The sequence below is a fragment of the Eptesicus fuscus genome, chromosome 11 (assembly GCF_027574615.1).
Source record: "Eptesicus fuscus isolate TK198812 chromosome 11, DD_ASM_mEF_20220401, whole genome shotgun sequence".
NCBI lineage: Eukaryota > Metazoa > Chordata > Mammalia > Chiroptera > Vespertilionidae > Eptesicus > Eptesicus fuscus.
Genome location: NC_072483.1, coordinates 33,186,867 through 33,213,538, shown reverse-complemented (window position 1 = coordinate 33,213,538; position 26,672 = coordinate 33,186,867). Strand labels below are relative to the sequence as shown.

At 43.9% G+C, this 26,672-nt stretch overlaps 2 protein-coding genes across 12 annotated transcripts in view; one reads left to right on the top strand and one right to left on the bottom strand.

The window, feature by feature from the left end:
* PRPF40A (pre-mRNA processing factor 40 homolog A) overlaps nt 1–3,361 on the top strand; it is a 48,469-nt gene extending 45,108 nt beyond the window's left edge. For 7 of the 8 annotated variants that reach the window (XM_008138685.3, XM_028141224.2, XM_054722759.1 and 4 more), the window contains 2 exons: nt 492–626; nt 2,331–3,361. In XM_008138685.3, coding sequence (XP_008136907.2) covers nt 492–626; nt 2,331–2,423 — 228 coding nt within the window. In that variant the 3' untranslated portion in view covers nt 2,424–3,361. The remainder of the gene's footprint in view (nt 1–491; nt 627–2,330) is intronic. The other variant, XM_054722760.1, reaches the window with a different exon arrangement.
* A 6,344-nt stretch (nt 3,362–9,705) lies between these two features.
* The window catches only part of FMNL2 (formin like 2), a 309,881-nt gene continuing 292,914 nt past the window's right edge, over nt 9,706–26,672 (bottom strand). The window contains exons 22-27 of one of the 4 annotated variants that reach the window (XM_054723486.1): nt 23,328–23,491; nt 18,778–18,879; nt 17,025–17,123; nt 16,224–16,347; nt 12,482–12,528; nt 10,636–10,736 (exon numbers count right to left, since the gene is read on the bottom strand). In XM_054723486.1, coding sequence (XP_054579461.1) covers nt 10,698–10,736; nt 12,482–12,528; nt 16,224–16,347; nt 17,025–17,123; nt 18,778–18,879; nt 23,328–23,491 — 575 coding nt within the window. In that variant the 3' untranslated portion in view covers nt 10,636–10,697. Of the gene's footprint in view, nt 10,737–12,434; nt 12,529–14,136; nt 14,262–16,223; nt 16,348–17,024; nt 17,124–18,777; nt 18,880–23,327; nt 23,492–26,672 lie in introns of those variants that run through there. The other 3 variants (XM_054723484.1, XM_054723483.1, XM_054723485.1) reach the window with 3 other exon arrangements.

Below are 26,672 nucleotides of genomic sequence, written 5' to 3'. Positions count from 1 at the left end.
TCTTTCGGTGAGATTTGAAGAAAAATAGAACATACACACCAATGTTAAGATTCCCAGTCTGGGGTTTTTAAGTATTCTTAGAGAAAGATGTGTGTGGTCTGTGTACGTATTACAGCTATTGTTGAGAACCATTTAATCTTAGGTAAACCTAGAAGGCTTTTTCAAAATATTAGGGCCTGGGTGTTACCATAAACCTGTTGAGAATGAGATTTTTTTCATGCTGCTCACTTAAATTTGTGCATATCTAATGAAGGACCGCTTGTTTAGGCAAGCTATCAACCTAATATGTGATTGAGCTAATTGCAGCATCTTACATAACTACATAAGTAATGTTGTATTGGGTTTGTGTAAAATGTAAAATCTGCACTCATTTTCATAATATATAATCCAATCAGGTATGCCTTCATCCTTACCCTTAATCTTTGAGCTTAACAACTAAAATTTCACCACTCTGGGCACACACACTCTGTTATACATGAATTTTTACACAGGACTCTCCGGAGTCAGATGCTGAGCGAGAGAAGGATAAGAAAGAAAAAGACCGGGAAAGTGAAAAAGACAGAACTAGACAAAGATCAGAATCAAAACACAAATCACCTAAGAAAAAGACTGGAAAGGATTCTTCTGTAAGTACTTAGAATTATTTTATACCTGTATTTTCAAAATGCAGAAATGAAGACAATGGTTAAAACTATGAGGGTGTTTAAAGAAAACAATGAAAGTTCAGTTAACTTTCACACAAAAATAGTTTTCTAGTGTATGTGGTCATAAGTTTTACATTCCTTAAAAAAAAATAGCTATGTAATGCTCTGTTAACTCACTGAGAAAGGAAGATAATGCTCAGCAGTTGAGTGTTGTCCTATGCACCGAAAGGTTGCTGGTTTGAATCCTTATCTGGGCTCTGGATTCGATCCCCAGGGCACATTTACAAGGCAGCTGATCTGTTTTTCTTTCTCAGCATATTCTTGGGTGAGGATTTAAAACAGGGGTCCTCAAACTTTTTAAACAGGGGGCCAGTTCACTATCCCTCAGACCATTGGAGGGCCAGACTATAGTTTAAAAAAAACTATGAACAAATTCCTATGCACACTGCACATATCTTATTTTGAAGTAAAAAAAACAAAACGGCAAAAACACCCGCATGTGGCCCTCGGGCCGTAGTTTGAGGACGCCTGATTTAAAATAATAATAAAAAGAACAAGTAAAAAAAAAGGGGGGGGGGGGGAAGGATATGATCTGCTTTGTGCATTCTCATTAAGAAGTGCCACTAGACATTTTGTTCCTGATTTTTTAAGGAATATAAAATTTAAGAGACTCAAATTAAGGGTTCTCCCTCCAAATATTCTGTTGTCATTGTTTCTAAATCTGATTTCAAAAGGTAGCATTCCTGTAACCTTTGGAAACAATTATTGAGAAAGAGGTGTGAGAGCAAATTGATATGAGGGGACTACAAGCCAAAATTAATATCAAATTACTCTTTATTTTCCCATAACACAAACCTCCTCATCCTTACCATTCCTCCCACAAATTCTAGGGGCTTAGCAAGGGTAATGCCTCGGATTTACCAGTGGAGAGTTTCAGTTTTGTAGACAAGCCCCTGGCTCTCCCTCTGGATATTCTGATTAATTTGCTATCTAGGGTGGAGGGTGTTTTTTTTAAAAGGCTGCACTGGTGAATCTGATGCCCATCCTTGGTGAAAAATGAATGTTTCCTCTAGACCTATTAGCAGCTTTTAACAGTTTATTCTTCCTTAACCTTTAGGTTAAACGAAATCGCTGATGGGAAAGAAAAAATGAACTATCCACTTTTCAAAGATTATTTCTCACAAATAATGATTATCTTTTGAATATTTTCTTCAGCCTAAGTCTTGTGCTGCTCATGAATGTTTGCATGAAGCATACTTTTTCGTAATATAAAACATTCGTAGGGCAACTTAGAATGTGCAAAATTAGCAAGGAATATAGTGCCTAGGGAATGAATCCCTGATTTCCACTGATGGAAACAGGATGTCTCGTAATCAGTTGTGTAAGAAGAAGGAAAAGAAACATATGTACCATTGTCCCCAATTTATATATTAATATTAAGTAAAAACATGTAAAAATCTCGTTCTAAGTTAAGGATCTCTCCTAATATAACCAAGATATATATATATTTAGTTAGCAACCCATTGATAGGCTCTTGGGAAAGAGGTAGTAAGTCGTTAAACTATGTGATGTATCTGTTTCTGTGAAAGATAATTCATTTTGAATTCCTTTTTCAGAAGTTCATTACTACTTAACCTTACTTTTGAGTACTACCATGAAGTGTAATTCTATTCACTGTCTTTTCAGGGTAATTGGGATACTTCTGGCAGTGAACTGAGTGAAGGAGAATTGGAAAAGCGCAGGAGGACCCTTTTGGAGCAACTGGATGATGATCAATAAATTATACCAAATATATGTTTACAGTATGATTTAAAGTCTAATTCAGACCAGGGACTCTATTTTAAGTTCAGTTGAAATAACACTGGGTTTTAATTATATCACAGAAAAAAAAGTGCATTTAAGTATTGTTATGTGGACTTTATAAAAGCAAAGGAAATTGAAAATAACTTTTGATTCTGTATTAAGAATCATATTTTCATACGGTCATAACTGTTTTCCTGTGACCCTTTCATAGGGCACTGCAGGGTGGATTAAAGGTGGCAATTTACCAATAACTGCAGATGTCTCTACTTTCTTCTAAAGTCTAAGTCATTAAGGTGATTGCATTTTCTTTATGGAAATTCGATTTTGAAGATATGAAAATTTTTTTGATATTTAGTCGTACAAAAAAAAAAAGCACCAGCAACTGATAAAATTGCTTTTTTGTGCACTTCCCAACTGTTTGAAACTAATCTGATCTTTTATGGTGAACCCACAAATAGGTGTTCTTAATGGAAACCTGGTAGACCCTTAACTATAGTGGTGCTAGTGAGCACTACTATAATAAAGCCACCATTTCTTTTTATGAAACATCTGAATACGTTTTAAAAAGGCTATTGTGAGGGCATTATTTTGAGGTGATGTTTTAAAACAACATTAGATCAAATTGTAAATTAGTTTAAATATATTGCCTTAAGGACCTACTAAAGAATGTGCCACCGACTTTAAGTGATAGATGCAATATCCTTGTCTAAAACAAAAATCAATGTTGACTTAAGCATTTTAACAGTTGTCTTTTTTTTTTTGTCGGACCTTTCTCTTGCTTTTTTCATCGAGGAAGTCTTTTACCTTCCCTACTCACTGAGAAGTATTGACTTCATGATACACATTCTAAAGCATTTCTGATTTGAATATTTTTGTACATTTTTATCAATTATTAAACCTTCTCTTCTAGCGTGTACTAGTATTTATTTCTACGTAAACTGTTCAGCTCTAAAAAAATTTGTATGATAATTTAAAGATAAACTAAATCCCTGAAATTTTGCTTCCTCTTGCCCACACAGCTAAGTCACTTTCTTTTTAAATTAGAATCAGTGTATTTGAGGCCCCTATATTTGTTTTTGATCTACAAATTGCTATGGAATACTTTAGAGAGGCAATGGTTTAAAGTTAGAATACTTTGCCCTGGCTGGTTTGGCTCAGTGGATAGAGTGTCGGCCTGCGGACTGAAGGGTCCTGGGTTCGATTCCAGTCAAGGGCATCTGCCCGGGTTTCAGGCTCAACTCCCAATTGGGGTCATGCAGGAGGCAGCTGATCAATGATTCTTTCTCATCATTGATGTTTCTGTGTCTCCCTCTTTCCTCTCTGAAATCAATAAAAAAATATTTTTTAAAAAAGTTAAAATACTTTTACCTGCTAACTTTCCAGGGTTGGTAATGTAATTTATACTATATTTCTTCAGTGCAGGATTTTTTTTTTAATAGTAAATTTTAGCATATAGTCTTTGGTATTATCTTAGGACCGGTCCTATTTCAAGTTGGGATTTAAAAGAACAAAAGGTTCATTTTATTTTTTACTTCATCACCCTAGTGAATTTGAAAAGTGGGACTAATCAGGATGATTCCCATCTCTGCTCCTTATTTTAGTTAAATCTGTCCACTGTTGAATGCTTCAAAAATAAGGGGGAGAGGGTGTTTCTAAACTTCTCTCTGCCAAGTCATTTTCTGCTGTGAAATATGACATGACTTTGTAGAAAGTGAGGACATTATTTTTAGAAAATGGGAAGTAACCAAGTTGCTTGCTTGAGTCTCCTATTGTATATTAGAACCAAAACATAACTTATTAATCAGGGATTCATCTAGATTTAATTTTCAGAGGTCCCACTGTAATGATAGCTAATATTGCCAATCATGTCTAACACTTGACAGGAAGGAAGTGGTAAAATCTTTAAAATAAGCATATGATATTGGCAGAAATACTAGTGATGTTTCACAAGAGAATTTAGAATCTGTAAAGTGTTTTCTATGAAAAGTTTTGATTTTTTTATTTAAATAAAAAGCTATTGATGTGTTGTAGCATGTCCTCAAAATAAATTTCTGCACTTCTGTCACAACCTCAAATCACTATAGGACAACACAAATTCACGTTTCCCTATAGTTCACCCATGAAAATTATTTAACCGAAAAACAAAACTAGTGAACAAATTCCAGCTCTAAATACATCTTGTTAGAAAGATGCTATTAAAGTGAGTAAAATCCTTGTCTACTACCCTTTGATTATCCCATCAAAAGAGATTTAGTTGCTAAAAAGATACTGTCCTGTCTGAAAGCACAGATGATGGGAAGATTTTGTGACTGGCGCCCAACGTGGAAGATTTTGCGAGTTCTGTGACTTTTTTAACTAGTTAAATTAAAGATTCAGGTTGTAAAAGCTGAAATGTCCTGCAATTATAATTGATGTTGAAACAGTTTGAATAGGGTTTGAACAAATGTGTTCAAACAGGAAAGCATTTTTTTTTTTCAGATAAGGGGGAATGTATATTTTTAATTCTTAGACTAAGGCAAATGTTGAGGGTTCATCTTCCCTCATTATTAATATTAATGAATTATTGGATTAAATTCACTAATACATTTAATATATTTAATAGTAAAAATAGGAACTTTAAATACTTGATGTTTTTATTCTCTCCCAGTCTATATAATCTCTATGTGGGAAAATGGAATTTGTGTGAAAAGTTAATTGAATCAATCAAGGATGAAGAATTCATTGTACTTTTACCAAGTATTATTTAAATAACTACTTTCAAATTTAAAAAGTCCCACTTTTTTTTTTTAAACATAGTGATGACATTTTGTTATTACCTAAAAGTAGCTTCAGCATATAGGTTATTCATATTTTTCAACAATAAAAATACTTTTTATGCCTCCCAGTAAACTTGAAAATGATCAAAATATAGCTCTGCTAATTGGATCTCATAATACTATAAAATGAAAAGGATTGGCTTAGATCAGGGGTGGGGAACCTTTTTCCTGCCAAGGACATTTGAATATTTATAACATCATTTGAGGGCCATACAAAATCAACTTAAAAATTAGCCTGCTATATTTGGCCATACATTTAATTAGTTCACCCCTAATGCTTTGCAGGGCCAGACCAAATGATTTCATAGACATGAGGCCTTCAAGCTGGATGTTCTCCCTCCTGGCCTAGATAGAATAAGGCAGTCTTAATTCATAGTGAAGAGACTAAAGTTTCCTGAACATTTGTGTACATTTTTTCTGGAAAGAAGGTCCAGTTTTCATTCACTTAACAAAGGACTTTGTAAGAAGCATTAGCCTTAGATGCTTCTGGTATGGTCAACTGAGTGTTGACTAGGCAGACACTAATTTTTGCATCAAAAAAGGTAGCCCCTTTTATGTAAAGATTTTTTTTTTTTAAAAACCTAGATGTTATTTAGGAGAGAGAATGGTTTCTAATCAAATAGTACCCAGAGAAGAGTAATGAATGCTGTTTTTAAAGTTTATAGGATATATAAGTATATTGTGTGATTTATAAAAGTAAATAACTAAAACATTTCTAAAAGCAAAATGAGGAAAAGCACATTAATTCCTAATATCTTAAATGTGAGACTTTTCCCTTAGGGATGTATCTCTCTCAGTATGAGGTAGAATTTTAATTCTTACATTCTCTAGGTAAAATTGCATTGATTTCACATAAAGGAAACAAAATAAAATTGAATGATTTTCATGGAACTGTTGGAATAGGTTTATAACAATAGGCTCATCTCATTCTATGGTTTTGAATACCAGTCTAGTAATTCTTACTTTCCTTATTAATGCTTACCTTGCTCTAAGTTTTCAATTGTTGTGTCCTCAGGGGTGGTCTAGTTCCTATTTAAGTTTCATTCACTGCTGTATTCTGTGGATTAGCACAGTGCCTGGCACATAGTAGGCATCTATTGAATGAATGTAACATATTAGTTGACAGATGTACTCAGCCAGCATACATGGTACCCACCATCTGTATTAAAGGGCTTGAAAAAGCATCTTTGCAATAAACCACACTAACCCATGACTAAAGCCACATACACAACTGAAGTGCACTGAACATGAGTTTTAGTGACTGTACCTTAACCGTTACTTCAGAAAAGTTCAAAAGCTTGTCAGAACATAGATCTTCCAAGTGATTTTTTAGTAAGGATATCTTCCCTGTAATGATTTGAAACTTGCCTTTGTAATAAGAATTAACATTTAGCTAGATCACTTGGGTCTTTAAAACCCTAAGGGATGCAATAGCAAACTTCCTATTTAAATTACAAGCTGAGAACTAATATTTTCAGGCTATTTTTGACAAAGGAGTAAATAATGGTAACATGACAGGTATCCAATGCTATTAATGGTAGGTGGGAAGTAAGATTTTGCTCCTGTTATTCTCACATTCCCCTAGCCCTCCATTTTATTTCACTTGTCTATCTGACCTAAATTCCTTAACTGCAGATTACATTTTTAAAGTTGCTATATAAAAACTGCTTTTGTGACTCAGTAGGATCTAGTTCAAAGACATCCCATTGTTAGTGATAACTGAATTTAATGGCATTTGCCCTACGTGTAAGGTTGATGTTTGCATTTCAGGGCAGCTAGTTAAACTCCCCCCCATCCATTTTTTATTATAGACTGTGAAACAGAATGACTGCCTAATCAGATCAGATTCAGATGAAGCCACTTCTGATTTTTTTCAAATTAAGCCATTTCTTGATGCCCTTTTATGCTGTTCCTTGGGGTATCTAAATGTGCTATTTATAAACATCGTTTCCTTTGGTTGTGCCTGCTAACTTTTTTGGTAGGTACTGGTCTCTTGCTTACCTCTACAACTAAACCGAAGACTTGTTCTGAAAAGGTGAGTAATAGGGGAACAAGATTTCTGTGTTCTGTGTTTGTAATTATCAGGTTTTCTCTTCTGTTTCTGTATTGTTCTGATGTAAAGAATTTCAGTTATATAAAATTAGACCTTTTGTAAATAAATATAATTTATTAGAAAACAATGACATCTTTTACTAAGTAAGTTGTTTTTGTGTCAACTTTTACCTTTAAGCACCCCTCATGCAGCGGTTCTGTGCTGTGAGATGCTAGATGCCCACATTCTGTTTTCTCAGTGTAATGCCTGCTTTTCTCTGTAAAAAGATCAAAAAATGTATATTAATACTTCATAATGCATTTGTTCTTGCTTCAAATTTTTTCTTGGAAATAGATGGGGTATTAGGTTTAAAAGAAATGGGAAACTAACATATTAATCTTTTTTTATGAACTGGGATGATGATTCATCTCTGCAGACATTTCTGATACAATTTAGGAAATAAGTAAATTAAGGCTAAGAAGAGTTATCAAGTATTAAAATCAATACATGTGTGAATTGTAAATCTAATATTATAAAAGCATAATTTTCAGTACAAAAGTAGGTAGTTCTATAAAATTCTGTGTTGATCCAGCAGATCCCGTGGTGGATGCCACCCCCCTCTGTAGAACACTGCTGAGTCAGCAAGGTCACTGAATACTCACTGCAGTGAATGTTAATGGATTAGGACTTAGAGTTTAGCTAGAGATTTGAGAGTGGGAACTAGGGAGTTTAGTTCTGGATCACTGGTCAACATCTTAAAAAATGGATGCTACTGGTGCATAGGTACCCTTAAACCTAGCCCTATCTGGCCTCTTGAACTTACCGAATTTGTGCAATATTAAGGACTTTCTTTCTTTTACCATGAAGCACTTTGCCCTGCAACAAAACAAACTGCAGAGCCTGACTAACTGCAGACTTGAAATCCCCCCTCCCCTTTATAAAGTGAGGCTTCAGCTTTATTGGTACAGGAGAAAGGGCACTAAGTTGGGAACAAAGACCTAATGTAACAATTTAAGTGACTAATTTACACCCCTCTAACGTATTTTCAAGCCACTTACACAGTTCCCTGAAATACTAAATTTCCTTGCTTCTTCCTTAAGAAGAATATGCTAAAAACAAGAAACTAAACTTTACAATGGTAACTGGAAGGAATAAATATGATTTGGGAACTGTATCCCTCACTACCCAAATCTAAGTGGTTACTTTGTCCCATACGGCAAGTGATCAAGAGTGTACAGGAAGGGATTTTACTAAATTTACCAAATACATTTAGATTCTGAGTTTAAGCACCAAGACTTGTTTCTAGAAGACAACTGGCAAAACCCCTAAAGTATACCATTGAAAGACAACATGTTACAGGATAGTAGTGGTGTAAATAGTTTATTTGCTCATATGCCATGAAAAGACCAGAAAAGTAACATGAACTGCTTTTATAAAACATTTCTAATATTGCTAAGAAGCAGGCCTATTATTAGACAAACAGAAAAGAACATGCCAACATTATTGTCTACTTGGAGATTAATAAATAGTAATTACTTTAATGTGCTCGTCAGCATTGAGCTTTGGGAAACAGCTGCTTGTGGTAAAGGGCCAACAGTTTGTATTGTATATCTCAGGATATCGTCAAAATGGAATGTTGAGTCAACAGAAAAACAATCTTGGCATGTTCTTTTTAAAGTACACATTTATGAAAATTTGCTGGCAGGTGGCAGTTTAAAAGCAATCTTTCTGTAAATAGGTATGCCAAAGTGAAATGTGATAACTGATCTCTAAACTGTCCTTGTAGTTAAATATATATATTAAAAAAACTATAAGTTAAAATAACATTCAGATTGTATAGCATAGGCCGATGCATTTTTAAACAATATTTACAATATTACCCAGAGGCTTAGGTGGGAATTAAAGAAGTGTAAAAACCATAAAAAACTGCACCAATCTTATAGCAAAATATCTGTACATTTAAAAAGAGATCATATATAACTACACATTATCCAAGGAAAATTGGACCTTCACCAAGGAGTTCACATAGCACAACATAAAATAAGAAATTCAGTGGTTAAATACTATACAATAAACTTTACAATTAATATACTGATGTAATGTACCAAGAAGGTAAGCCAGAAGCAGAATGTATATTATGAAAAGTACAAATTAGCTTCAGTCCAGTTTTTGACTTTGGAATGGATCGAGTGCCCTGCCAGAGGAAGGAAAAGGAACAGTGGCTTAGTTGGCCATTTAGTCCCGTTATATATCATTTAAGCTTTATCCCAACATGAATATTCAGCAATTCCTCATAAAGTAATCTGGGAAATACAGTTTTTAGCTTTGAGATATGATGCCAAATATATCTTCCCTGACTTATAAAAGGAAGAAGGGGGTGGAGGGTGGAGGGTCGGGGGGGGGGGGGGGTGAGCCAATCGATTGTCAGAGGAGAGTAAGGCTGGGTGACTAACACTTATCCACCAGCAGACATAATCTTGAGCACTGTTGATAGAACTAGTGAACTTATTCCTGGCTAGCAAGGCACTGATTTCTCTTCTCAGGTTTGACCCATAATAGTCCTCAGAAATCCTAATACTGATTACTGAGATGTTAATTTTAGTGCTAATTAATAAATATATTGCATTATCTTTTCAAAGCTGCCCCTAGCTGAAGAACACAGTACTGTGCAACATTTGTATGCCATCATATCCTTGCATTCATACGGGGACTCTCCCAGGGAGGGCACGGTACACTAGCTTGGCGTAGTGGACTGTGAAAGGAGACTGCTGAGTATCCTCCTGAGCTACTGGAATTGCATTCTGTCTGAACTTTGCCAGGGCTTGGTTTTGGACACAAGGAGTTTATCATGGGACTTTTTCCTCCTTCCATGTTGCAAGCCCTTAAAAATACAAAGTGGGTGGGTATGACTGAAACACAAAATTCCTTAAAAGACATCTCAACAAAGGGAGCCCACCACAGAGGCATCCATGTTATTTACAACTTCTTAGGAAACCAGGGCGGGCCATCTGGGAACATTCACAATGGCAGGTAATGCATGTAATAGGAAATTTACAGTTTGATTAAAAAATTAACATACTGATGTAAAAAGATACCTAATCAAATGCAATCCTATTGCTTTGATTAATCTGAGCAGGTACTTCCACTTTTAGGCACTTGTTAACAAAGGTTGAAAGGAGGGCCCATCATTTTAAAATTCCTATGTTTGCTAAATCTGAGCCCTTAGAATATTTCATCTGTGTTCAAGGCTGCAATTAAATGGTGGCACATAAAGTTCATGTGGACAGCTTCTTTCACGCACACCCTCTATTCATTCAGTCAGGTCTCAGGTTCACAGGGTTATTTCGGCACCATTAACAGAACGCAAGTTCTGATCATCAAAGCGCCGCCTGACACTCCTCCTCACCGCATCGGCTCTTCTGTATGGTTGGTTTCTAAGATCTGTAAAGAGGAGAGCATCTATCAGAGAATTGCAACCTTTAATACTGTGCTTCTAAGCAAGACAAGGCCAGCTGGCAGCCAATCAAAGCAGCTTGTGTAGAAGAGTCAGTAATGGGCCCTTCAAACCCACAGAATATCTGAGCCAAACACATGAACTTTGCCCTCTGTATTTACAGTCAAAACATGATGTAATACTGGTGGGATTCTGGAACCTTTAGGAAATATAGGAGATTGCTTTTGTCACTGACCAGAGAGTCTACCTGAAGTCTTACTTTGAAATATTTCCTCAATTGGAGATCGCTATGGCTTAGGTGTTTGTTTGTTTCTTTCTGGAAACCTAAATATAAACAATAATGAATTTAAACTGCAAAACTAATAAAACCGATTGTCCTGTCCTATCTTATCTCAAGTTTTAATCAAGAAGAACCTATAATTAGTTCACAGACACAGATTCCATTTTTTAAATTCTATTAATATTAGCTGGGGTCAGTTTTTTATTTTGTGAACTAGAAACAATGCTCAATTAACTACTAAATAAAAGTAATCAAAATAATACTCAATTCCTGAACATTCTTTCCTGCCACCAATATTTTTGGTTTTTCATTACAGGGGAGAAGTTATATGGGTCCTCCTGCATTCTCCAATTTGTATTGCAAATGCACAGCAGAATGGAATGCCTGTTATTTTTAAAATGGCTCGTTGCATATTAGTTCAAGCAGGCATTGCTCTGGAGGAATAACGTGGGACGAACAAGAGGAATTTTATTTGAGTAATAAGAACTCTAAGTATGAAGCATGCTTTCCTTTTGATGGAGTCAGGATATAGGGAAAAATAAAGTAGGCTTCATACTTATTCCCCTTGTTTTGTTTTAGACATTTCCCTTTCATTAATTTAGTACTTTTTATTTGTTAGGAAACATTCTACCTTTAGAAGGGGAAACACAAAAACAATAGAATGTTTGACCTTGACTTACATTTTTAAGTACTGTTTCCTGATATTTAAACTGGTAATTGACATAAAAGTCAGCGTTTCTGACTTTGGTTGGAAAACTGGAGGATCTGGCATTACTGGACCCAAACTCTCAGCAGGCAAACACAAGCTGGAGCCGAGTGCAAGATGGTGCTCTCATTCCGTACAGGGCCCACCAGCTCTGGGCTCGTTGGGATTTGTGACCCTGTCCTACTGCTAAATGCAAGCAAAGCACAGGTTTGCATACCCTGATCCTCTGGAGACTGCTTCCTGGCAGAGGGGTAGGAAGGCTAGAATCCCACTTCTGGCTAAGGATACGCAGGGACCTGCCTTTCTGTGATTCCTGAGCCCTCCAAGCAATTAATTTTAAAGATCCTAATCCTTCTCCAAAGGCTACAGATGGTGTTCTCTGGCCAGGACTGGCTCTCAATGTCTTCAGATAAAAATGGGGTTAACCGAATAACTCAAAGCTAAGAAGGGGGTAAGGGACAGCCTACCACCCAAAGCAATCACAGTAATCAGCGACAACCCTTGCCCAAGCCATCATACGTGAGAATACGGAAGCAGGCCAGAAAGAGTACAACAGAGAGGCCCGGCCTCACGTCATTGAGAGTGAGGTACAAAGACTTCTCCCTGGTAGACTCTCTCCAGTATTACCCTGGGCCATAGATTGAAACCACTGATCTGCATACAGAGAGAGGAGGAAGCTAAGTAAAAAGTGATGCTTGCCAGCTCTGTGTATCCTCCACCACCGGTGTGCTAGAAGAAATCCTTACCCTCGAGTGAACATTTGGAAATTTAGTGATATTATTCTTCTTTAAAGCTAAACAGAAAAAAAACAAAAACACAAAATGATGGTTAAATAAAAATGGAATGAAAACGAAAAGCAATTCAACTTAGTGCTTAACATTCCCGGGCATGTCAGCCAACAGAGGGTGAGGGTGGGAGGCCGTCACGACAAGAGGTTGTTAGATAAAACGGGAGAAGATAAGCGTTCTTCCCATCCCGGTCGCTGACCACCCAGATCCAAGCTGCTTTGAAGTCTGGCTCCAGAATGATAGACAATCCAACAGCAACACTGACGGTCAACAATAGCCAAGGAGGTAACAGTTTCCAGCCTTGTTAATAAGCGCTGGTGGGTAAGTACACTCAGAGCAGGAACCACACACCACATCCTTTCACATCTTCAGAGACAGAGGAACATACATGAGTTGATTACAGAGGGTTTCATGTCACAAAATAAACACGCAGCAGTTCCATGTCAATCTTGGCACGGGGGTCCAACCACAGCAACGGCCGATGAGACTGTGTGCAGCCCTAGTCTCTTCTCTAGTCAACCAGGCACTGCAGAGAAGTTTGTTCCTCATCCAGGCATCAGGATCTAAGCCCAGGCAGTGACTTCTTGGTAATATTTTATCTTTCTCTTTTTTAATTCAGTGGCATTTTCCGAAGATAGGTAACTGCTATTAGTATCTGGTACCACCATTCTGACCAAAGAAGCAGGCCCAGATAGAGTCTCATCACAGAAGAAATGCCCTGGGTTTGACATGGAACATAGTGAAGGAGCATGAACAACATGAGACAGTGAGGGGCTCCTGAGCCTTGGTTTTCACCTCCTGCCTCACAGCCTTACTGCAACACAGAACTGCTGGTTACTGAACTCAGAGGGAAAAGGGGTGGGTATAAAGCTATGGATTGCCTTATGTCAGCTTATACAGGCTTCTAGGTCAAAGGCCTCCCTGGGTTAAGCTGGTACCACGTTCCCCATGACACTGTGGATGACGACTATCACTGCATAAAACCCTGGAGGCCCAGTTTACAGCTGTGCATAGTTCACAGTTCCTTCTGAAAAGCATTTTGCAACTTAGAGCACCTTGCATGCTGAGTGCCTACATACCAAGCATGTCAAACTCGCGGGCCGCATGCCTCGTTTATTTGGCCCGTGGTTAGCCTTTGAGATTGACATGCTTTCTGTATACTATCAAAGCATGGGGAATGAGTACGAAATAAAGGCTGGTTTAATATCCGGAAACCTGTTAGAACACAGTACGTGCTCAATAAATGTTAGGTATAGTAGCTATTATTATTAATGACTATTAGTTTTTGTTCAAATATATTAGTCCAAAAATCTTATAGGCAACCTAGTGGGAACCAATCCCGATTCTCAAAGAAGTGCTCTATTTATTACTTTTCTGAAAATTTTCTGCAAGCAATCCTTTTCATTCAACTCACACACACCCAGACTGTCACGGCAATGTGGATTCAGATGTATTGAGAGTGGCAGCGAGAAAGCTCTTACGGCTGAAATGCAAAACCGTGCAGCGTGAAGACGACATAAAACACAACACATGGAGATGGCAGTTCCATGCTGGTCCGGACAGACAAGACATACAGAGGGTGATAGGAGGTAAAAAAAAAATCTGTAGCAACCTTTTCAGAGCATCAGGTGAGAAAGAGTAATAGTTTAGTAATGGTACTCCTCAGTGAGAACAGGTTCGCAGAAAAACCGAGAGCCACGCTTGGCGGTGCGAGCAGTGAAGGGCACAGTCTTCAGCACTGCATCGAAGACGACAGCCGAACAGGACAAACAGAAGAGAGTGAGAAGCCAAAATCTACCGCATTAGTACACAGTTAGTGCTTTGTTAATCATACCTGGGGAGGGGGAGAGGGAGGGGAGGGAGGCAGGAAAGGGGGAGGGCAGTGACATACCCAAGCGAGCTCATCAAATCTAAGCTACTCAATCTGGGCTTGGTCGCGGGTTACAAAATGGAAGCTCTTCCAAGGACAGTAAAGAATGCTCCACAGGCAGATACGCACTGTCCCCTCCCACGACAGGTCCATGATTAGGTCAGGCGAGTAAAAACTATACGTTTTGCTCAGTTTACAAGCCAGGTGTCACTGAGATGGAGAACAGACTAACGAAAAGGAACTCAAGTTCTTAATGTGCGAGGCTGGATGCTTCTCTGTAACAAGTTAATCCGGCAGCACTGAGGGTCAGAGGCGTTTACCCGAGGAGGTCCGTTCCTGGTCCAGCTCAGAGCAGAGCGTCTCCCTCAGTGTGGGAGGCAAGGACAGACGCTAAACCATGGGGCTTTCTCTGGGAGCAGCCACAGACCCCTGCAGGGTGAACCTGAGGTACCGGCAGGCAGGTATGCACAGAATACGTCTGTACCGTGGACACACATGGCATCTTCACCAGCCACTCAGAACTTACTCTGCGTAACTCTGGGCAAGGGACTCCTCGTTGACTTCCGTTTTAGTATTTTATTGCGGGTGGAAAATCTGTGGTTTCGGCAGTTTGGGATCCTTATTTACAAATGCTGACTAAGCTTTCACAAGAAATGGGACGTCATAAGTGGAAGAATTAAAAAAGTCTAAGAGTTTGTAAAAACTAGGACAGTTGGGGAAATGTGAATAATGACGAGACATTGTATATCAAGGAACAGTTTTTAGGAGGTGTATGGTAATGGTACTATGGGCATGTTTGCTTTATTAATGAGTCCTTATCTTTCGAAGGTTCATACTGAAATATTTCCATATGAAACTGTTTTGTCTTGGAATTGCCTCACAATAATCCCAGAGGTTGGGGATGGGGAGTAGGTAGGAGCAGGCATGTCATAAGACTGGCTGGCCCTGAGCTGAAAATGGTTAATGGGTGGTGGGTACGTGAGAACTCATACATTCTCCACATTTTTTCATGCTTAAAATATTTCTCCCAATAAAACGTTTAAGCAGCTTGGAAGCTGATAAATAGGATCCATATGCAACAGACATGCAAAGGATGTCACTTCCAGCCATGGCCACAAGCCAGTGGCCCAAACTGCTGTCTGATCTGCTAGGAGGGAAGGCAGAAACTCTACAGAGTTGGTTCCAGCAGGAAGCGTTAGGCTACGACTTAATCAGCAAGAACCAAGCCGGGTCAGGCACGGCTCTTCTGGATGGAAGCACCAGCCCCTGATTTGCTCTTGTCTTCAGTTCCTTGGAAGGAGTAAAGGGGCTTTTACAGAGCACGCTGGCGACATCTGCACTGACTGTGGTTAGTGTTAGTACAGACCTCGAATGGGTCTTGCCAGAGCCTTTATTAATCAGGGAAGGAGTGGCCGCGAGGAAGGAAATGGAGCACGTGACTAATGGAAGACAGTGGAAAACTGTTAGGAGAAGGAGCCCCAGTGAAATCTAAAGGGTTCCAATAATATTGAGAAATGAGAGTTTTTTCCTCAATGATATTGAGAAATGAGATTTTTGCCCCCCAATGATACCGAGAAATGAGATTTCCCCCCCACCCCCCAATGATATTGAGAAATGAGATTTTTCAGAGTTTGTGGGCTTCTCTGACAGGCAGTACACGGGCTACTATAATATACTTCAAACACTAGCAGAGTCTCTGCACAATTCTGGGTCTGATTAAAGTCACTGAAGAACTGGAAACCCTGGACAAGCAGCAGCGAAACCTGCAGGCGGCCGGCCCGGTGAGGCCGGCGGGATCTCCACGGGCCACCGCGAGGAAGTATCCTTTACCTGTGATGATATCTTCAATGGCACCATCCTTCCCTTCGTATACGTGTCTGTTATCTTTAACTTGACGCCTTCTTAATTCTGCAATTAATTCTTGCTGCTGCCTCTTTGACTTGTGAGAAGGAGACTGAGAAGGAAGAAGCAAGGCAGAGATTAGTGGGGCCAAGCACCCATCGGAGGTTTGAGAAAATCCAAAACGTGTCTGAGCCTCCACCAAACACACAAGCAGCACCAGCCCGCATTGTGCTCAAACGGAGGAAACCAGAAAGCTTCTGGGAAGAAGACAAACTCACTGAGGAACACACAAGTCCAGCCGGTGGCAATGGGAAGGGTGGGTCCTACGGCGATAACCACTGACGGCTTAAACTCGGCTGCAGAGGATCGAGACGAAGAACGCTTTGACCTGCGGCCTTTATGGTCTTTACCTACGACGCCTCCCTTCATGGCATGCCCCCCCCGCCACCCCATTCTTCCTGGCAACGCCCTCCAGCCAGCAAGGCCAGCACCAGTGGCACCAGTGGCCTTCCCTGGACACAAGCAGTCCAATCATCCGGCACGGCCTCTCCGTACAGTACACCAGCCAAGCTTTGCGTCCGAGATCTCTGTAACCTTAGGAAGGCTACACAAACATGCTCTCGGCCTCATGCCAGTCTTTGCTAAACAAAGCAATGAATGAGCAAATGTCCAGCTGCCAAGTTGCCGGGCCCTAGGAGGAAGCGGCAAGGGTCCTGGGCAAGCCCGGTCTGCTGCCCGTCTCTCCTGCTCGCTCCCAGGAGCCGCCAGGGCAGGGCGGGGCACCCTCACCTTTGGGTCCTGCTGCTCCAGCAGAGCCTCCTGCTCCAGGAGCTTCTCCATGAGCGCCTGTTCCTGCTTCTTCCTCAGCTCGTTCTCCTCCTCCGCTTGCTGGGTACGTCAAAAGAATCAAAGACGCGTCAGCGGGGATGGCAGCAGTCAAGATTCTAAAAAGTCATTCTGAGAGAGTCCTCGGGGAGCCAGGAATGAGAGTGAGTGCAAGAAGGTTCAGATCTACATTTGGTGCCTGTACGTCACACGGGCTCGGGGTTTCACTGTCTGTCTCTGTGACATCTCTTCAAAACCGAGTAGTAATTTATCCCATGCAGAGTCCCCTCTGGATCCCTCCGTCAGGGGAAGGCCTCCATTCCTTTCCTCGTGCCTCCTCCAGGGGCCTTACCCAGTGACACTCTTAGGTTCTGCCCACAGCCCGCTCCTGCCCAAGGCAGGCAGAGTCACTAGTCCGACCCACTTAGGACAAGAAATAAAACAGGCTCATGTCAACTCAGCCCTCCTGGCATCCTCTCTTCCGAAGGCAGCCTCCCTAAAGAGACTTCCCACAGCTGGGAGCTGGCTAAGTCATCTAACTCAGGCTGAGGGTCCGCTCACAGACACACACCAGTTACTCCAACCCAGCTTGTATCGGTAGAAAAGTTTACATTTTGATGCCTCTCAAGTTTCACGTTGACGGAACGTGAGAAGGGAAAGGAGGGATGACAATCTACAACCCCACTCCCCGGGTGGGTCAGGCTGGCAGGTTGTTACGCGACATCCAGGGCAGGTAACACATCCTGTGACGTCACTGCCTGATGGGTGTCCCGTGGCACCAGTCAGCAGCCCGTGACAGTGACCTCAGGGCTCCTGGCTCTGTGTCCTGCACAGGACTAAGTGCTGGGTTGGGAGGGTTCATCCTCATTTCCAAGGACAGTCCCCACGTGCACACAGCTTGTGACATCACTGCCACACGAGGCCACGCTGAGAAGAGAGCCTTAAAGACTGTGATCTTCTGAGCTTCGGTAAAAGGCCCCGGGATGGTTCTCCAAAGCCTACCATTTCCAATAGGGTATTTCTCAAAACATGTAGATAACCCTGACACGCCCCTCCTCCCTTCACAACCACACTCCCTCCTGCCGCCACCGACACTACCCAGGGTATGTATATGCGCAGACACGCCTGAGAACATGGGATGCAGTGTCTCCTACGTGCACTGCAATCCCCTAATGCCCTCCTTGTCACTCTTGCTCCAGGGACAGATTCTTCTGACTCAGGCCCCTTTGGCTCACATGCTTTTTCAAGACAGTAGCCTGGATTAGGCCGAAGAGAGCTTCCCATTTAAGGGGCGGGCCGGTTAGTCCACATGAAGAAGCAGAGCAACCGCCCTTTGGAGCGCCATCCCCCAGGCGCCTGACGCCTGGGCAGGACCCACAGGCCAAGGCTCAGTCCCCTGGGGGAGGCCTGGGTTTTCTAAGCCCTTTAACATGCCTGTGAGGGTGAAAGGTCAACGAGGCAGCCACGGCGGAGGAGCCTCTCACTGCCCCCAGGAGCAGCCGTGGCTGTGTTCAGGCTGAGCCCGGCTGGCTGGGTGGACACGGAGCCTGACGGGCTGCGGCCAGGAGCACGGCCTCCACAGGCCGGAGGCCCCTGCCTCGGCTGACCACCGGCTCCGCGGCCCGAAAACAGCTGCTGAGACCCAGGGCGGCTCCGGGAGGGCTCCCGCCTGGGAAACAGGGCCAGGCAGGCTGGAGGGCAGCCTGCTCCCGGTTACCTTGTAGGCCTTCACAAACCGGACAAACACGGGAAAGAAGACCGAGGGGGGCGTCGTCTTGGGGTTTTCTCCAAAATACTTCACCACATCATCAAAGGCGTCCTATGAAAAAGCAAATTTCCCTTCACCCCATCATTCCAGCAACTGAACCTGGCGCTCCGGGCAAACAGCTGCCGCGAAGAAGGGTGATGACAGGGCCCCCAGTCCCCGGCCCTGCGCTCCCTCACCTGCCCCAGCAGCCCCGGTTTCCTCCCCTGCCGGGCAGAGGCAGCCAGAGCGAGCAGGGCTCACAGGCTCCATCTCTGGGCCCTGCCCTTCCACACACCTCCCCCCCACACACACACACCTCCACACACACACACACCTCCACACACACACCTCCACACACCTCCACACACACACCTCCACACACACACCTCCACACACACACACACATCCACACACACACACCTCCACACACACACCTCCACACACACATCTCCACACACACACACACCTCCACACACACACACCTCCACACACACACACTCACACACACACACACACACACACCTACACACCACACACACACACACATCTACACACACACACACCTCCACACACACACACACACACACACACACACACACACCTCCACACACACACACCTCCACACACACACACACACACACACACATCTCCACACACACACACACACACATCTACACACACACACACCTCCACACACACACACCTCCACACACACACATCTCCACACACACACATCTCCACACACACACACACACACATCTACACACACACACATCTACACACACACACACACACACATCTACACACACACACACCTCCACACACACACACACCTCCACACACACACACACACACACACATCTACACACACACACACCTCCACACACACACACCTCCACACACACACACCTCCACACACACACACACACACATCTACACACACACACACACACACACACACACCTCCACACACACACACACACACACCTCCACACACACATACCTACACACACACACCTCCACACACACCTCCACACACACACACACCTCCACACACACACACACCACCACACACACACACACCTCCACACACACACACCTCCACACACACACATCTCTACACACACACACACACCTCCACACACACACATCTCCACACACACACACATCTCCACACACACACACACACCTCCACACACACACACATCTACACACACACACACACCTCCACACACACACACCTCCACACACACACACATCTCCACACACACACCTCCACACACACACCTCCACACACACACACACACATCTCCACACACACACCTCCACACACACACACCTCCACACACACACACCTCCACACACACACCTCCACACACACACACACACACACATCTACACACACACACACCTCCACACACACACACACACACACACACACACACCTCCACACACACACACCTCCACACACACACACACACACACATCTACACACACACACACACACACATCTACACACACACACACCTCCACACACACACACCTCCACACACACACATCTCCACACACACACATCTCCACACACACACACACACACATCTACACACACACACATCTACACACACACACACACACACATCTACACACACACACACCTCCACACACACACACACCTCCACACACACACACACACACACACATCTACACACACACACACCTCCACACACACACACCTCCACACACACACACACACACATCTACACACACACACACACACACACACACCTCCACACACACACACACACACACCTCCACACACACATACCTACACACACACACCTCCACACACACCTCCACACACACACACACCTCCACACACACACACACCTCCACACACACACACCTCCACACACACACACCTCCACACACACACATCTCTACACACACACACACACCTCCACACACACACATCTCCACACACACACACATCTCCACACACACACACACACCTCCACACACACACACATCTACACACACACACACACCTCCACACACACACACCTCCACACACCTTCCACACACCTCCCCACACACACCTACACACACACACACACACATCTCCACACACACACCTCCCCACACACACACACACACACACACCTCCACACACACACACCTCCACACACACACACCTCCACACACACACACCCCCACACACACACACACCTCCACACACACACACACCTCCACACACACACACCTCCACACACACACACACACCTCCACACACACACACATACACACACACCTACACACACACATACATCTCCACACACCTACACACACATACCTACCTCCACACACACACACACACCTACACACACACACACACACACACATCCACACACACACAGTTCCACACACACGCACACCTTCACACACACACACACTCACATCTACACACACACACACACACACCTCCACACACACACACCTCCACACACACACACATCTCCACACACACACCTCCACACACACACCTCCACACACACACACACACATCTCCACACACACACCTCCACACACACACACCTCCACACACACACACCTCCACACACACACCTCCACACACACACACACACACACATCCACACACACACACACCTCCACACACACACACACACACACACACACACCTCCACACACACACACCTCCACACACACACACACACACACATCTACACACACACACACACACACATCTACACACACACACACCTCCACACACACACACCTCCACACACACACATCTCCACACACACACATCTCCACACACACACACACACACATCTACACACACACACATCTACACACACACACACACACACATCTACACACACACACACCTCCACACACACACACACCTCCACACACACACACACACACACATCTACACACACACACACCTCCACACACACACACCTCCACACACACACACACACACATCTACACACACACACACACACACACACCTCCACACACACACACACACACACCTCCACACACACATACCTACACACACACACCTCCACACACACCTCCACACACACACACACCTCCACACACACACACACCTCCACACACACACACCTCCACACACACACACCTCCACACACACACATCTCTACACACACACACACACCTCCACACACACACATCTCCACACACACACACATCTCCACACACACACACACACCTCCACACACACACACATCTACACACACACACACACCTCCACACACACACACCTCCACACACACACACATCTCCACACACACACCTCCACACACACACCTCCACACACACACACACACATCTCCACACACACACCTCCACACACACACACCTCCACACACACACACCTACACACACACACCTCCACACACACACACACCTCCACACACACACACACCTCCACACACACACACCTCCACACACACACACACACCTCCACACACACACACATACACACACACCTACACACACACATACATCTCCACACACCTACACACACATACCTACCTCCACACACACACACACACACCTACACACACACACACACCTACACACACACACACACACACATCCACACACACACAGTTCCACACACACGCACACCTTCACACACACACACACTCACATCTACACACACACACACACACACACCTCCACACACACATACCTCCACACACACACACCTCCACACACACCTCCACACACACACACACCTCCACACACACACACACCTCCACACACACACACACCTCCACACACACACACACCTCCACACCACCATACACACAAATATTCTATTCCTCTCAAGAGCTTCCTAAGGCCATGGCAGAACTCGAAACCAATGGGATCTTAGAAGCCACTCAAACTTAAAATCCCCACTCGGTGCTGCACTGCTCCTTACAGGAGCCCCGCACCAGGGACGCTCGAGGTCTGCCTGACTCTTCCGTGACCCAGGACAGCCAGCCTCAAACGGGAGCCATCAACCGCGTCCACCTGCTGAGTTCCCGCAACACTGCCTTCCCTTCGGTGACGCGTGCAGTCCTCTGGCTGTTTCCCACGCGTGTAGCCGGCCCGCCCAGTGTGTGTAGGACTACAGAAGCCAGACGCACTGGGGACACTGCTTTGCTGAGCACAGCCTGACACGTGTGGGCTGAACTGAACACGGGACTCACATACAGGAAGCCTGGCAGGGGATGGGGGGAGGAAGGGGGGGACTCTACATAAGAGGATGAAACCCCAAATTTGAGAGGTCAACGAACAGGGACAGGAGCCCTTCCAGGTACAATATCCGAGAAGACACTGCCTCCCCAATAACCATGAGCTACATAAGAATTCTACCCTCCGTCGACAGAGGGCAATTTTCCCCTAAAATCCGGGGCCAACCCCCCAGGTGGCCTGGAGGGATCCCACCACTTCTTCGTGGGGCGGAGGGCGCAGGAACCGACCTGCGCGATCTTGGCGTCGTCCTGCAGCGTCTTCAGCCTGCCCTCGTTGCCCAGGATGAAGTCCCTCAGCAGCGTGTTGTGGTCGTGCATGCTGTACTCGCGCTTGGTCAGGTCCAGGCCCCGCTGCAGCTCCTTCACGTCCAGCAAAACGTTCTCCAGGGAGACTGAAGCAGAGGGAGCAACGTTCCGTGAACCTCGGCCGGACGTCCCGACCACGGCGCGCTGGCTGGCGAGCAGAGCTCTCAGTGGGTTCCCTGGGTCACTCAGGGGCTCAGATCCATTGCCAGCGTTCAGTGCAGTAAACACAAATAACTCATCTCGTGCTCACTACCAAGCGCTGTATTAAAATTCTTCACACCCAATAATTCATTTGTACCGTTACCCATTCCACCAACGAGGAGAAGCAGCATAGCCGGGTTCCGTGCCCTGCCCTAGGAGGTGGAAGGTGGCAGAGGTGGAGCTCAGATTACAACCATGGGCTCCAGTCCGGGGCGTTCACACACCTACTCCAGGGCTCTGACAGGAGATGATGGCCTGTGGGTTGGCCTATAGAGGTTCTAAGATCGGAACATGCTGAACTCTGCATTTCTGCGGCTCTCCAGCAGAGGGCAGCATTTTACCTGTGGAACTTGAGTTGTCTTGACCACTTGGCCCCAAGAGAGCCTTCTTTTTGTTAAACAGCCCTTCCCTGCTTTAAAGGGTTTATTAGCACGGAGTGGCCACCTCCCAGGGCAGGCAGCTCCGGCAGCTCCCGCAGGGCGTCCAGGCCCCAGCTCCGGCTCCCCACTGCTGCCGCAGCTCTGCGCGTGCAGGGATTACAGAACAATGCGGGACGCTTTCCCTCTCACTAGGCCCATGCTGCCCTGGTCACCTTTGACTCCTCAATGCTTAGGATGGTGCCAAGAACACAGCAGGGAATCACACAGGCTCACTGGGTACACGAAGGTGAGGGAATAAGTGAGTGCAGGTATAAGGAATCCGAGTCAGCGCACCAGAAAGGCAACACAGAAAACAATGCAGCCAGAGTGCCTCCATCTCCCCATTTCCTCCCCCCAGATTTATTTTTTCCAAATCACACTTTCAGGGACTCTCATTTGGGCCAAATAAAACGTGCTAATTAGTAGGGTTGACATTTTTTAAAACTTTTTTTAAATTATTTTATTGATTTTTTACAGAGAGGAAGGGAGAGGGATAGAATTAGAAACATCAATGAGAGAGCTGCCTCCTGCACACTCCCCACTAGGTATGTGCCCGCAACCAAGGTACTGCCCTTGACCAGAATCGAACCTGGGACCCTTGAGTCCGCAGGCCGAGCTCTATCCCCTGAGCCAAACCAGTTAGGGCTAATTAGAATTGTGACGCTGAAGACCTCCTCTAATTGAGGCAGAGGAAAACTTGAAAGGAGGAAAATCACACCACCGGAACAGAAATACTGGTCACAGCCCACGTGAGCCCTGAGCCCTCAGGCGACCCGTCACAGGCGGCACTGCAATCCTTCATAATCACACTATCATTTCCACCTGCCTCTCCATCTCCACCCGGTTCCAGCAGCATCCATCCCAGGAACAGTGCATCCCCTCATTCATTCATTCATTCATTCACTTGTTCATTCCTTCCTTCATTTATTCCCATGACCAATTTGTCAGGGCAAAGGGAATTATAAAGATAAATAACACATAAACTCATACATACAAAGAACATTTTGATGTTGGCCAGATTTTGGGAGGGGGGTTTGTTAACCTTTTGCACTCGGATGTCGAGTGTGACTGTTATTGAATGTATCAATAATTTGAAATATAAAAAAATCCAAATAAATAAGTTTGTATGAAAAGAAACTCCAGTTTTTTATTCTACTGCCGTGCTTTGTAAAATCTGGGGTATTTAAAAAATTAAATCCCAAGTAGAATAAAGGAATCGAGAAAAAAGCAAGCAAGTGCAAAAAGTTAAAAAGGTGAAAGGGATTAAAAAGTACAAATTGCCAGTTATAAAAATAATCATAGGGTTGAAAAGTAGAGCATGGGGAATAGAGTCAATAATCCTATATAATAAAAGCCTAATATGCAATTCAACCAAACGGAGGAATGACTGATCGCTATGAGGTGCACTTATCACCAGGGGGCAGACGCTCAGCACAGGAGCTGCCCCCTAGTGGTCAGTTTGCTCCCACAGGGGGAGCGCTGCTCAGCCAGAAGCTGAGCTCATGGCTGGTGAGTGCAGCGACAGTGGCAGGAGCCTCTCCTGCCTTCACAGCAGTGCTAAGGAGCAGTGAGCGGAGTGGTAAGATGCAGTGAGCAAGCAGGCAGTAAGGAGCTATGGGTACCAGACTGTGAGAGGGACGTCCGACTGCCAGCTTAGGCCCACTTCCCGGACTGCGAGAGGGCACAGGCCAGGCTGAGGGACCTCACCCCCCTGCGCTGGGCCTCTACTATATAATAACTGTGTATTGTGTCAGATGGGTACTAGATTTACCACAGTGATCTTTGTAAGAAATATAAGTGTCTAATCACTACATTGTACACCTGAAATTAATACAATATTGTATGTCATCTGTAATTGAAAAATAAATTTTTAAAAGATAAATAAAACTTGATTATGCCTGTAAGTACACATGTTGCAATGGACATGCAAACTGTTACAATGGCTTCAAAGATTCAATTCAGCAATCTGGGGTAGGCCTCAGGAATATGAATTTGTAATAAACACCTTGTTTCACAATGATAATTTGGGAGTCACAACCTGTATCTAACTCTGAGGTTGATTTGCATGTTGTTCCTCTTTCTAACCTAATATTCTTTCTAGAGGACATGGAACACTGGGCCATACACTGTCTGAGAAGACAACCTAGGTTCTAGTCCTGTTTCTGTTGCTTGTGACCCACGTGATGTTGAGCAAGACATTGAACCTCTAAAAAAGTCAGCTTTCTCATCTGTAACATGGGGAAATGATTGCCTAGTACAGCACCTACCTCAGAACCACTGGTGATTTAAAGGAGGAGATGCATAACTGTCATAGCAAAGTCACAACCAAGAAGTACTGATAATTTAACTTGTTTTCAGACTAAAGAACAGCCACACCTGAGCTCATGACACATCACAAAATACAAGTTTTTGTTGAGGGGTAATTCTCAGACTCTCCTTCTCTTATTTCGAAAAACAGCAATAAAATAAAAAGGGCAAAAAATGGAAGAGGGAAGGTGCATAAGGCCCAGAGACCTGGGTCTTTACAGAGAGGACACTGAGAGAGGTCACCTTTGCGTCCAAGTTCATTACTGCTCCCAGGAATGGGCCACACCATAGCCCATGTGTTCCAGCTCAGAGCTGGATGCTTCAGCCGCCTCTTGAGAGA